This window comes from Anolis sagrei, chromosome 4 (assembly GCF_037176765.1).
Source record: "Anolis sagrei isolate rAnoSag1 chromosome 4, rAnoSag1.mat, whole genome shotgun sequence".
Classification (NCBI taxonomy): domain Eukaryota; kingdom Metazoa; phylum Chordata; class Lepidosauria; order Squamata; family Dactyloidae; genus Anolis; species Anolis sagrei.
Genome location: NC_090024.1, coordinates 29,359,597 through 29,373,088, shown reverse-complemented (window position 1 = coordinate 29,373,088; position 13,492 = coordinate 29,359,597). Strand labels below are relative to the sequence as shown.

Sequence of the window (13,492 nt, the reverse complement as noted above, 5' to 3'; positions counted from 1 at the left end):
GAGCATTGGTGTTTTTGAATCCCTTTCTTCCCTTGTTAAGAATTACACAATTTCAGGATCAATGAGCTCTTCAATCCATCTACCTCTTATCTGCAGGAATAATAATCAACCCACTAACTGATTTGGGGGTTCTGTCTTATTCTGAAACTTTTGCACTCTTCATACTTCAGTATTTCACATCCCATCAATAAGACATCTTAAAAAGTTTTTTAAAATGATATATGTAGCCTAAATCTACTTGTTAGACCCAATAATACAGTGGTTCTCAACTTGTGGGTCCTCAGATGTTTTGACCTTCAACTCCCAGAAATCCTAGCAGCTGGTAAACTGGCTGGGATTTCTGGGAGTTGTAGGCCAAAAACACTTGGGGACCCACAGGTTGAGAACCACTGCAATAATAGTAGTCCCATTGAATCTACGGGAATACACAAGAGTTGTCTTCTCACGCTAATGGTTTGTTCCAGTTAGGATTTATATTTGGATTTAGGGCAAAGGTTTGTAAAATGTTCTACAACACAGAACCATGCCGGAGTTGAATCAAATAATATTAGTACAATAAATTTTATGTAGCAAAATATATCTATAGACAGGACAGATTGTTCTAAAAGATTTCAAACTTCCTATCCATCAGAGATCAAAAGCTGGGGTCAAATTCAAACCTTTAGATATGTTAATGCAATTTTACTTTGTTGAACATCAAACTGGCTTCAATGTGCCTGTCACTTTTAAACATTTTTAGAGATATCGCCACAACACTATGTAATTGCAATATTGGGAAGCCCTGGCTTTCACATATCATCTGTTATGATCTGGGGTGTTCATTAGAGGCATTGCATCAAGCAGATCTAGGATGATTGATATGGGACAAAGCTGGAGTCTGAAAGGTGAATGGGGTTTAATGTCTACAACATTTTTTTGTGCAGAGAAAGCACAATTCTCATCTAACTGTGATAGGTCCCAACAGCATAGAAGGAATGTCACAAAAAAAGTCTCATTCTCTTGAGTTGAGGTAAGATGTATGTCATAAGTCAAGAGGTCTGTATAGCAATCAACAGAAAAATCTCTAGCCCACTATCTGCAGGAACAACACCTGCTGTTTCATTTATCCAATTCCAGTGAAATATGGGCTCTCTAGGCATTTTTAGGTTCTCCAGCATGACTCTTCATTATACAGGTGCTGGAAAGTCTTTCATTTCAATTGAGGTAATGTTGTCTGCAGTTTAAATAGCTACACAAAGTACTGTATACAAAATAAATATTGCTCTGTCTTTCTATTAGTGCTGGGAAAACAAGACTTATTTTTGTGTCTTATCTACCTACCAGACAAGGTGAATTGTGCAGACTGACATTATTTATTTATTTATTTATTTATTTATTTATTTACTGCATTTATATACCGTCCCTCGCAGCCCGCAGCCGACTCGGGACAGTTTACAGTTGGTACCAAGACCATAAAATACAATTTCAATATAATAAAACAATCAAATAATAAAACCATAACAGAATCAATAAAATCAATAACATCTATTATTAGGTTTACCATTTTGCCAATAGTAAAGAGAAAACAACTCTTGCATGCCTGTTTAGGGCTGTGTACGTGACTTTTGTGCATTTATCCACAATACTTTCCACTGAAAGCAAAGGTTACATTCACTAAATCATTTATATGGTAAATCATAAGCCTAGAACATGCCTGGAGTTCATACTGTAAGCTTTCAGCTATACAAATGGAGCATATATTTGATCAAAATGGTAATACTCAAAATCTAAGTAATGATCTGGTCCAGACTTGTTTTGTTGTGTTTTAGCTGCTTTTATGTTGTTATTTAGCATTGAATTATTGCTAAACTTTTACCTTCAAGGTAGACATAGAACAGGGTAAAAATGCTGTAAATAAATAAATAAATAAATAAATAAATAAAATAGACTTCTTTTTATAATAAAACTTTATTTCTAGACCGCCCTCTCTCTTTTCAACAATAGGTTTGGACATAGTTCTTAAGAATTAGTAGAAATTCCCATTTAATATGGTTATAATCAGAATTTATTCATACCATATTGATACATAAATTGCTTATCATTTGTTATTAGAAAAACAAGTTTTGCCTCCTCCCTTCTCTCTTAGAATAGATTCCGAGGATTTCAGTTATTTTTGATACTGTTTTAGACTAATCACAACTTGTTGTAACATTCAGACTTCTAGGATTTCAGATCTTTTACTCTTGTTCTAAATTAATCACTTTGTTGTTGATAGCCAAATCTTCACAACATATAGATAATCTGAATGGGTTGTGAGGATAGCTAGGTTTTTTTATAAAGATGGTTAGATTTGCTATAAATTAAGCTAAACTGAGATGCAAAACAAACATTTTTCATGAGAGTCAATACTGTCAGAGGATGGAGTGCCCTGACGTTTCCTAAACCAGACAGGATTGCTTACATTTTAGGGGAATTGTAGGTTTTTCAGGCTATATGGCCATGTGCTTCTAGAACATGGCCATATAGCCCGAAAAACCTACAACAACCCAGTGATTCTGGCCATGAAAGCCTTTGACAATACATTTTAGTGGAAATTTGCAAGTAATAAAGTATTTTTTACAATTACAATTTTCAGTTGATTGTGTAAAAGTTATTAGGCTCGTGGCTTCTAGTCCTGTAAATGCAGCAAACACAAGTTTCAGTGTAACAGTTATCGTTTATATTCTGTTATAAAATGAACATATCTTGATCTTCAAGATGTTTTGATTTTAATTTTTCAAGGGTTTGATTTTATGTTCAGCTAAAATATTCCAGTCTTCCAATAGAAGATGCATTTATTCATTTACAGTATTTGCAGTGTTAGTTCAATGAATCATACTTCAGTTAGTCAATTTCCTAATGATAGCCTAGTCATTCATAGCTTTTATGCTCAGAGACTGTTGCTTCCTACGCTGATTCTTTTGGACATAATTATTCTTAAGTCATAATTACTCTGCAAAATTTGACATCTTTACATCCCACTGTTTCTCTGTATTCTTATACTCTATTGCTGTTTGCATTTTATTTCTGACATTAGACTTCATTCTGATTCTGTCAATATGTTCTGCCTGACAAATAAATTATGCCAAATGTCTTGTAAAACATGTTTCACGATGTACATATGAAAAGAGTTTTATAGGGCTTGTTCTTGTCAATAGAAAAATATTTAAGGTTTTATTAAAGCTTAACTTAATGGTTAGCTACACATTATACACAAATGCACAGGCCTAATAGGATTATTTAAAAGGAAAGGAAAGGAGCTTAGGAAAGGGAGGGGGTTGAAGCAGAGAAGTGGCAGATGGTAAACCTTTTGGTGGTTCTGTTGAGGTTGTGGGTTCACTCTAAGGGAAGAAAAAATACTTACTTCCTCCCTGTTGTTATTCCAAGGAGAGGCAAAATAACATTTTCTCTAGTGGATCTTTGGCAACTAGGGCTGTGAAAAAATCTGGTTCATTTCCCCCTTCCAGCATGAGTACTAGGTGTTTTGGGTTATAGTGTCATGAATATGTGTATGCCACCCAATTTTTCCAACCCAAGTCAAAGGGCCAATCCTGGTCCTAAAGCAATGACATTGGTAATAGACTGTATGAGACCAAAAAACCCGAAACTTAATCATATTTATCATTAGACTAAGCCTAAGGTGCCAACACTAGCTCAAATCCATTTGCATCCATCCTTCCTGAAATTTGCATGCCCGTTGACTGTACTTTGTAGTGGAGTTGAGTTTGGACTGGCTTCTATATCATCTGAAACCAAATTCTATCATTATAAATCCACAGAAAAAAATCCATCTCATTCTTTCTGATAAGAAGTCCAATTACAAAGCCTATATAGAGACTTGCCAGCAACATCTTGGGGAAACACTGACATTTTTCCTGACTAAACTCCCAGAGGAAGACAAAAGGATGGCTAGAGCCATTCAAGTGAAGGCTCACACCCTTAGAGCTCAACAGTTGAATTCAACTAGGCATGTGGCTGACTGTATTGGAAAAGTGTTCTCAGAGACCATACATTGTACAGACACGTGTGACTACATTTATCGGGCTTATCTCATCAAGCAGAGCCATGAGAGAAGACATACAATTTGATGAGAAAGGCTTTTCAACATGGAGGCCAATGATAGAGCATATTTGTAAAATGCACTCCATAGTCTTCAAGTTTGGATTCCAGCAGCATACCCAACTATTGTCTGCTCTTGATACAGTTGGTCTAAGTGCCCTTAAAAGTTCCTTCTGCAGGATGACATCAAGGCAGTCTTGTTTCCAAGCTATTTAGCAACTTCTTTTTACAAGACTTCTTCATAGGCCAAGTATTTCCAATTGTACAAAAAGAGATCACAAAGTGTCATCTTTGGTTCTTCAGTCAGTTTTCTTCCCACCGGTATTCCTCCTTTTGGTGCCTACTGTCATCTTACCACTGTGCCTTGTCTACTATAATATAAAACTCCTGGATCCTCAACATTGTTTGTATGGTTAATGCTATCCATAGCATTAACCATACAATGACCCCTGCAGGGGACTATCTCCCTGCAGGGGTCATTCACATCACCTTCTTTACCTCATTGTGCTCATTGAGAAACTCAATGCTCTTCTCCTCAAGAGCACTGGGAATCCTTTCTGTACCATTGAGTCCATGATTCTTCTCCTGTTATTTCATTATGTCCAAGAAAGACAGAGCACCTTGTCCTATTTGAACTTTCAGGGCATCAATTTTTTCATAGAGCCCAGGCATTTCAGAATAATCATACTTAGTTTCATTCTTCCCCTTTGCAAAAAGAAGAATCATTAGAAATCCCTTCCAGAATCCACTGAGCAAACGTTTTCTGAAAGGCTACAAGAATCTTCTCTACAATAGAGTTAGTTCTTTTACATCTTCTGCTTCAAACACTTTGTAATTGAGAACATACACATATACAAAGTAAGCTGGAAAAAAATACTTGTCATCGTTGTATACTTGCAAATCAGCTTAATATATTTATTCCATGATTATTTTTCCTTTTTAATTGTTTTTTTCCTAATTAAGAACCATACTTGTAAAGCTATAAAACCAAAACAAAATTACTTCTGGATTATGTTAATTGGAGATTACAATGTTTGTGGAAGGCAAATCAAATACACTTTAATTAATATTGCTGCATCTTAATTTGGCTGTCATGTGGTATTTCTGGCTATTTAAAACTATCCCCTAATGTAATTTCCATAATCATTATCACCCTTCTTCTCTATAACAAAATTTATACACATTTCTTGACTTCCGGTGTATTTGTTAATTAGAGGGATCTTCTCCACGACAGGTTTTCAGTTTATTGAATAAAGCTGTCTCTTCTTAATTGAGACTTTGTCATGATTGCCCTTATCATATATTTTGACAATATGTTGCCTTGAATTTGAAGCAGTATGAAAATAACCCATTCTATATTATCTGCTTTTATGTGACATGCTTTAAAAAAATCTGCATTTTGCAATTTGGCTTTCAGGGTCATGTTAGAATTGAGACGCAGCTGAATGGCTCACTTCACATGTCTTAGTTTTAATGCTTTATTGCTGGCTTTAAACTGGGTTGCATTCTTCTTTCTTCCTGTTTAGAAAATCACTTAAGGGTGAACATGAATTCAATTGGAGTTGAATACACGATTAAAGTTATTTAATTCAATTACGTATCCCAAAGCACATAATTCAAGTTACTTTTTTAAAGCATGGGCTGGAGCAGAACAGTACTGCCTATAAAGCAGTTATTAACTGCAAGAGCACAATTATTAGTACTACATTTAAAATGTGTGTGTAAAGGGGGGGGGGGCTAACAAGATGAGCCACAAAATCTGTTATTTATCCTTTTGAGATATGCTTAATAGTAGGCCAAAACCACAGGTCACCTCATGTATAAGTCAAGGGTCATTTTCAGGTGGGGGTGTGTCTGTCTGGAATTATGGATTTTTGAAAGATTTGTGGATAAACTGAGGGGAGAGGGGAAGCACCAATGCTGCCTTAGGGGGCCAGCCATCCCTGGCCACTACCTCCATTTCCCATCCAGTCATTCAAAGAGATCAGAAGGGGTATCAAGGCTGAGAGTCAATGGAGTCGGTGCTTCTTTTATTTTCTGACTGATCTCTTGTATTTCACCACTCCACTCAGAGAGGGGGATGGTTCCTTTTCTGGCAAATATTTACATATTGACCCATTGATAAATCAACTCCGTTTTTTTGTCAATATTTGAACTTAAACTTCTAGATTTATACAGATTTATAGATTTATAAGATCAGTGGCGCAGTGGGTTAAAACACTGTGCCGGCAGGACTGAAGACTGACAGGTCACAGGTTCGAATCCGGGGAGAGGCGGATGAGCTCCCTCTATTAGCTCCAGCTCCTCATGCGGGGACATGAGAGAAGCCTTCCACAAGAATGATAAAACATCAAAAATCATCCAGGCGTTCCCTGGGCTACGTCCTTGCAGACGGCCAATTCTCTCACAACAGGAGCGGTTGCTCCTGACACGACAAAAAACAAAAAAACAAAAACCTAAATTAATTATTTAATCATAGTCTTAGAACACCTATGAGAGCAAATGTATTTAATTATAGTCTTAGCATACGTATGAAAACATCAAAGGTCATTCACATCCAGTCATAAGATTAGTGAGATATTATACATCTCTTTACCTTTGATTGCATTTAAAACCTTATTACCTAGTATTGCACCGGGATTGTGGTGCAGCTGGCTAAGTGTCAGCTGCATTAAGATCCCTCTGACCAGAAGGTCATGAGTTCGAAGCCAGCCTGGGTCGGAGTGAGTGTCCGGTCAATTTGTAGCTTGTTGTCAACCTTTGCAACCCAAAAGACAGTTGCATCTGTCAAGTAGGAAAATTAGGTACCACCTATGTATGGGAAGGCTAATTAACTAATTTATGAGGCCATAAAAAGACTCCGAACAAAAAACACTCCAGCAAAGCATGCAGGGAATGTGGAAGTACTTCATCAGTGTCGCAGATGGACAATGAAAGCAACAGCTCCCCTGGTGGCCAGAAAAAGTTAAATAGCCTCTGTGTATGCCTATATACGTTGTATGTCTAATTGGCATTGAATGTTTGCCATATATGTGTACATTGTAATGCGCCCTGAGTCCTCTGCGGGGTGAGAAGAGCGGAATATAAATGCTGCAAATAAATAAATAAATAAATAAATAAATAAATAAATAAATAAATATTGCTGATCTGTCCCTAGTATTGTTGGCGAATGTATTTATTTATAATGCATTTGAGGCATATCTTACCTTTGCCCAAAACTAGAACTCAAGCCAGTTCGTAAAAAGTTAGCTCTGTGTATCTCAATGTCATTCAAATTAAATATTTAACATGAGAAAATGTGATTCTTAGATAAAAGATAAAGGTGTTTTTTAAAAAAACCTAATTATATCTACTGTTGTCGTTCCAGAATGTAGTTGGTTCAGGTATAATCTTTTTGTTTATCAATAGGATACATGTTTTGAATGTTGGGGTTCAATTCCCCATTTGTGCCTCAAGCCAGTGTTTGCACTTGGTAGAAAGCATCTTCTTATGTCTCTCACTAAATTGGGCATTTGTTTGTGTATTGTAATACTATTCAAACATGGAGCATTTGTAATGCAAACCTTACTCTTAAAGTTTTATTACACAAATTACATATATCATTTGCTTGCATACACACATACAGGCATTACTAAGGTCCATCTTATTTATGACTTCAAAAAGCACAATGAAGAGAAATCTGAGAACAATGAGATGTGAATATTTCACTTGCCAATTGGTCACTGGCCTGATTTTTTTAAAGATTAACAATTGGCCAAATGAAAAGCATCTGTCATTTTATGACATGAGAAGAAGACAATCTTGTGCTTTCTCTGGTGATAAATCTGTGCCCGAGCTATGCCAAGTAAGCACTAAAATGAGTTCTTAGTCTCAAATGGAATAGATTCATTTAAACAGTCGGAACTTTGTTAAGTCAGCACTTACGTCCATTCCATTGAGTTTGCTGTAGTGGGACTAGTGATGTAATTTAAGCCTAAGACTGCAGGTGCAGGCCCACATTAATAGAAAATTCCTGAATATAGAGAATCACCATGTTGGGGAGAATTGTATACCAGATCCCTTGATATCCATGTTTCAGGGGAAAGTGTTTTTGAGGATCGTTGACCCATATGGATTTTCAATTGCAGCCAAAAGTAGTTGACATCAGAGCTTAAAATTAACAAGTTAGAAGCACTGTAGTTATCTGTATTTTATTTATTGGTTTATTGCATTTATATACCGCTTTTCTCACCCCTGGGAGGTGGGGTGGCTCAAAGTGGTGCACATCAAATAAATGGCAAAATTCAGTGCCTCCCATGTAATAAAAACAGCACATCACACATCTAAAACAATAACATATAACTATAAACTAAACCATTAAAACCATGAACATGAAACATTTGGACATTGCACAGATGCCGATATTGTCATCCATCTGTTGTCACTCACCAAATGCTTGTTTACATAAGCAAGTTTTTAGTTGTTTTCTAAATGCCAGGAGGGAGGGGGCTGATCTAATCTCATTTGAACGGGAGTTCCACAGTCAAGGGGCCACTTTCGAGAAGGCCCTGTCTTTCATCCACACCAATCACACCTGCGATGGTGGCAGGACCAAGAGCAGGACCTCCCCAGCTGATCTTAATGCTGTAACTTGCTCATAAAGGGAAATGTGTTTGGTTAGGTAAGCTGGCCCGGAACCATTTGGGGATTTATAGGCTAAAGCCAGCACTTAGAATTATGCTTGGTAGCAGACTGGCAGCCAGTGGAGATGGCGTAACAGAGGGGTTGTATGCTCCCTGTACACTGCTCCAGTAAGGAGCCTGGATGTCACCCGTTGGACTACTTAAAGCTTCTGAACAGTCTTCAAAGGCAAGCCCATGTAGATCGAATTGCAGTAGTCTATTCAGGATGTAACAAGAGTGTGGACTACCGTTTCTTTCTAGGGCAGGGATAATGAGAACTTAACATGATTCAAGATACCATAATGAGGAAGAGTTAGTAGTATAAGAAGTTATGTTTTCTAGTTACTTTTTTAAAAACAGCTGTGCAAATATTAATATTTTCTAATTACCTTTTAAAAATTAAATATATAATTTTAAGGCATTTTTCAGAAGCATTTTCATCAGATGTGTTCAAGTACAATGCCATTTTCTTATCAATACAAAAAATGGAAAAGTAACAAAACAAAAAATGAAAGTTTATTTACCAAAAACTAAAGAACATGAAAGTTGATGTTAAATGAAACTGATTAGTCTTTAAAAAGAGACCATGAAGAAAAAAAAATAACAAATTCTTGTGCAACAGCTAGCCAACGTTTCTCTTTTTTAAAGTAATAAACAAGTAGAGAGTTATCATACAAATGTTACAATAGTCAATGCTACTGGGTTGCTTTTGAAACACTTAGACAGCTGATGCTCCACATTGGAAGTTTAACTTTTGTAGATTTGCTAATCCTATAATAACATGAAATTAATTTATAGTGCATTTCTTAGATATCTGTGTTTTCCACAACTTGACATAATGTTTTAAATATATTGTTCATCCTTGCTTTACCTATAAGCTATATCTTGAGATAAATGAAGTTGAACTCTAAAGGTGGCTTGAAATTGAAAGCCGTGCATGCTAGTGCTTCTGCTGCTGTCTTTTGATGAATTGCAATTTTATATATGTCTACTGAGAAGTAAATTCCACTGAGTTCAATGGGATTTGCTTTCAAGGAGTATAGGATTGCAACCTTAGTTGCTTCTCCCTATAGTCTCCCTCAGCTTTCCATCTGAAACCTTCCTTTTCTGTCTTCTTCCTTTTACTTTCTTTTTTTACTGCATTGTATATTCAACTCCCGGCTGACAGTGTCTTTACATCCAAAATGCAAAGCAGACAGATGGGTGTTTCGGGACAGAACATTACTAAGAGCACCAGCATCAGCGGGGAGATGTACACGATAGAGAAGAACGACGGCAGCCAGTCTGACACAGCAGTGGGCACTGTGGGCACAGGCGGCAAAAAGCGACGATCCAGCATTGGTGCAAAGATGGTCGCCATCGTGGGTCTTTCACGGAAAAGCAGAAGTACCTCACAGCTCAGCCAAACTGGTAGGATCATGATTCCAGTTTTTGTTCTAGTTGTACTTATGACATAAACAGCATGACTGTTAAATTTATAGGTGACAAGACTGAAGAAGTTTAAATTTCTGGAGGTTTTATCAAGCCACTTTATTTTAACCACTCTCAAGCTGGACTGTGGCTCGTTTTCCTTTTACTACAGAACACAGTAATATCTTCTTTTCTCAGGAACCAACATCAACTGTTGCGTTTTTAGGTTGTGATGCCATTTATTCCTTTGGTGTGTCTTCCACCCATCAGCGCAACCCTCTGTTTTACATTTCTCTTGCTTCTCATTTTCAACATGTTCTGCTGTAGGCACAGAAAATAACAGTTTTATTGGTTTCTTTTTCTTCTTTTTTACTTCTTTTCAGCTTATCATTGCAGTAAACTAATTTGATTAGTTTCAGGTCTAAAATACATTACTATTTGGTATTTATTTAGTTCTACCACAATGTTGGATACAATATATAATTCACAACTTCTGCATTTTCTAGATGGAAAGGGGAAAATTTTCTGTACAATCTACTTTATACAATCCACTTTGTATATGAGTGAAGAGCTTGAGATGCATGCTTATAATGCGGTTTTTGGTTCAAATATTTCAATTTTCGGACCATATTTTGAAACAGAAAAGTTGTGTGCTTGTAATATATCTTGCATTTAGGTAAGCCTGGGTTAAAATCTGTTCTACAAAGAATCTGAAAGAATGTTTGGCATATGTTAAACGACTATTTCAAAAGTTGGCAATACCTGCAAGCGGTTTATATAAAATACAATCAATTTCATTGGAATATGTTTGAGTGTATTGTCCATACATATTCACAGCAATGATTGCTTTGATTTTGAGTTTCTGAATCCTACCAAATCCCTTGTGGCATCACAAACACATTAGTGTATTTAAGAATAATGTGAATATTTCTGTAATTCTTTGTACAAATACTTCTTTTGGTACAACTACTGGTGTTTAGGTTTAAAGTATGGGGCTAAAGGAAGTAATGGAACACGTGAAGCAGATTTAGAGCAACAAGATGGTGTACTGGGTACTATGGTTTTAAATTGGCAAAGCAATGTGGACAGTACTACTAAGACTATTGAGTTCTCTTGATTTTATTCGAGTAAATTAAATTAAGAACTCATTGGAACAGACAAGGTTAGTTAAGTTTTTCATCTTTAGCAGTTTTATTTTACAAGAATCATACAGTTATATTATCAACCTCTTATCTATTATGCAGTATGTTATATTTCACCAATTCTAAGCCGCACTCCCCACCCCACAATGAAGCTCAAAAAAGGGGTACACATTAGAATCAATGGCACCCTAGATTCATGTTTTTAAGAAAAGAGGATCAGTAGCAGTGGTGACAACTGAGATACTCAGAATAATAATAATATAATGATAATGATAATAATTATAATAATAATAACAACAATAACAACAACAACTTTATTTTATACCCCGCCTCCATCTCCCTGAAGGGACTTGAGGCACCTTACATGGGGCTAAGCCCAATCACATAGAGTTAAAAACATGTAAATTATATAACAACAGTATAAAACAACACAAAACAGCATTGTAACAATAATAAAACAAGCATAATAAACGACAACCAAAAATATATTTCAAGTCTCGTTTGGGAGGGTGTGCAAATAATTTAGGAAGTAAGGCTAGTCAGTAAGTTGCATAGGTCAAGAAGCCAGTGGGGAGCATGAAGCAGTCATCAAGGGGGGGGGGGGCAGTAGTGGCAAAGGGATGAGATAAGAAGAAACTTTGTGTGCCAGAGCCATTAGGTGGTGGCAGTAGAGAGGGGAAGCAATGGAGAGCCACTCACACAGTTACTTCCCATCTTATTGCCGCTGCCACCTTCACTATTGATGGGTGCCTTTTGCAGTGACTGACAAATCTTGCTTCTTGCTCTCAGCCACTGCTGCTCTTGGTCCACTTTTTTTTTTTAAGCGATACTAAGGCGATGGAAGCAACAAAGAGCAGCAGCCTGGAAAGAAGAAGCTGTATGTATCAGCTGCACTGAGCCAGCAGCAAGAGGCAGTGGCAGCACAAATGACACCAGGGTAGGAGCAGCGGGTATCGGATTGGGGAGGCTTTCCAGGGGCTAGCCAGGACAGCTGGGCAGTGAGACAAAGAAGTAAAGTTTGGGTGAGGACTAAAAACTCCCCCTCCCCCCAAAATCAAGACTCAGAAAAAGGATGCATATTAGAATCAATGGTGTCTTACAATCGATGAAAGTAGTAATACATTGGATCATATTACATGATATAGTATTAGCAGATTCATTAAATAAGTTTCTGTCTGGAACTACTCTATATTAATGTCTCCATTGCATCTTTCCAGGTGGTCAATTTTGCCTGGTGTGTGTGTGGGCAGGTGGGGTGATTGTGGTGGTGGCAATTTTCTATTATTGGGCTTAACAGAGGCTTCATCAATCATGAAAAATTAGAATGAAGAGACTGCAAATCCACTTTTCTTTTACTTGAAAGGATTTGGAAAGGAAGCTGTGTGGAACCATGCTCCACATATTGCACAGCTCCTGATTTTGGAAGATTATAGTTAATGACATTTTTTCCACACAAAAAATACAACAGGGAGAATTGTGGTTGGAGCTGCACTTTGTAAAGATGTTAATTTTTCAGTTCAAGAATACCAACATATGAAAGGCTGGTACATTTCAACAGTTCAATTTTACATCTTCTATACTTGGCCCTTTTAATATTTATCTTCTATCATTCAAATATAACTGGTGGTTATATAGTAATATTGCAGAAGACATACTTGAGAGAGCTTTAATCTGGGGGAGAATTTAATGAAAAGATTTGTTTCCCATAACGGGTGCATGTAACCTACTTCTGGACTTATTTTGAATTCTGCATAGTAACTAAAATGGAGATATAAAGTGGTGTATATTCATGTGTATGATCTGCATGCCAGAATTTTATAGGTATTGCTATGTTCTAATTCTGTATCATACTTCCTAAGAAGTTCATGGTTTTAGAAAAAAGATTGTTTTTCACTTAAATTAATACCTTCTATTATAAAAATACAACTTTGTGTTTAAAAGATACATCACAATAGTTGGATTTTAAACAGAGCTACAGTATAAGGATATTTCAAGTCCCATGAATCCCAACTTGAGTGAATTGCTATATCATGATCTATCAAATTTTCACTCACTCACTCACTCACTCAGTCTACTCTAGTTGAGAATAGAAATGGGATTTAGACAATAATTATTCTGATATATTAATTACTAGAAAGTCACCTGTGAGAACCTGGTAGATTTGATTGTTCCAATTACAATATGCAACATGTAGTTAAAATT

General features: G+C 36.5%; 1 protein-coding gene across 49 annotated transcripts in view; it reads left to right on the top strand.

Annotated features, from left to right (window-relative positions):
* RIMS2 (regulating synaptic membrane exocytosis 2) overlaps positions 1–13,492 on the top strand; it is a 401,331-nt gene that overhangs the window by 340,911 nt on the left and 46,928 nt on the right. For 46 of the 49 annotated variants that reach the window (XM_060775725.2, XM_060775741.2, XM_060775724.2 and 43 more), the window contains one exon: positions 9,931–10,148. In XM_060775725.2, the coding sequence (XP_060631708.2) occupies positions 9,931–10,148 (218 nt within the window). Of the gene's footprint in view, positions 1–9,906; positions 10,149–13,492 lie in introns of all 49 variants that reach the window. The other 3 variants (XM_060775747.2, XM_060775748.2, XM_060775704.2) reach the window with 2 other exon arrangements.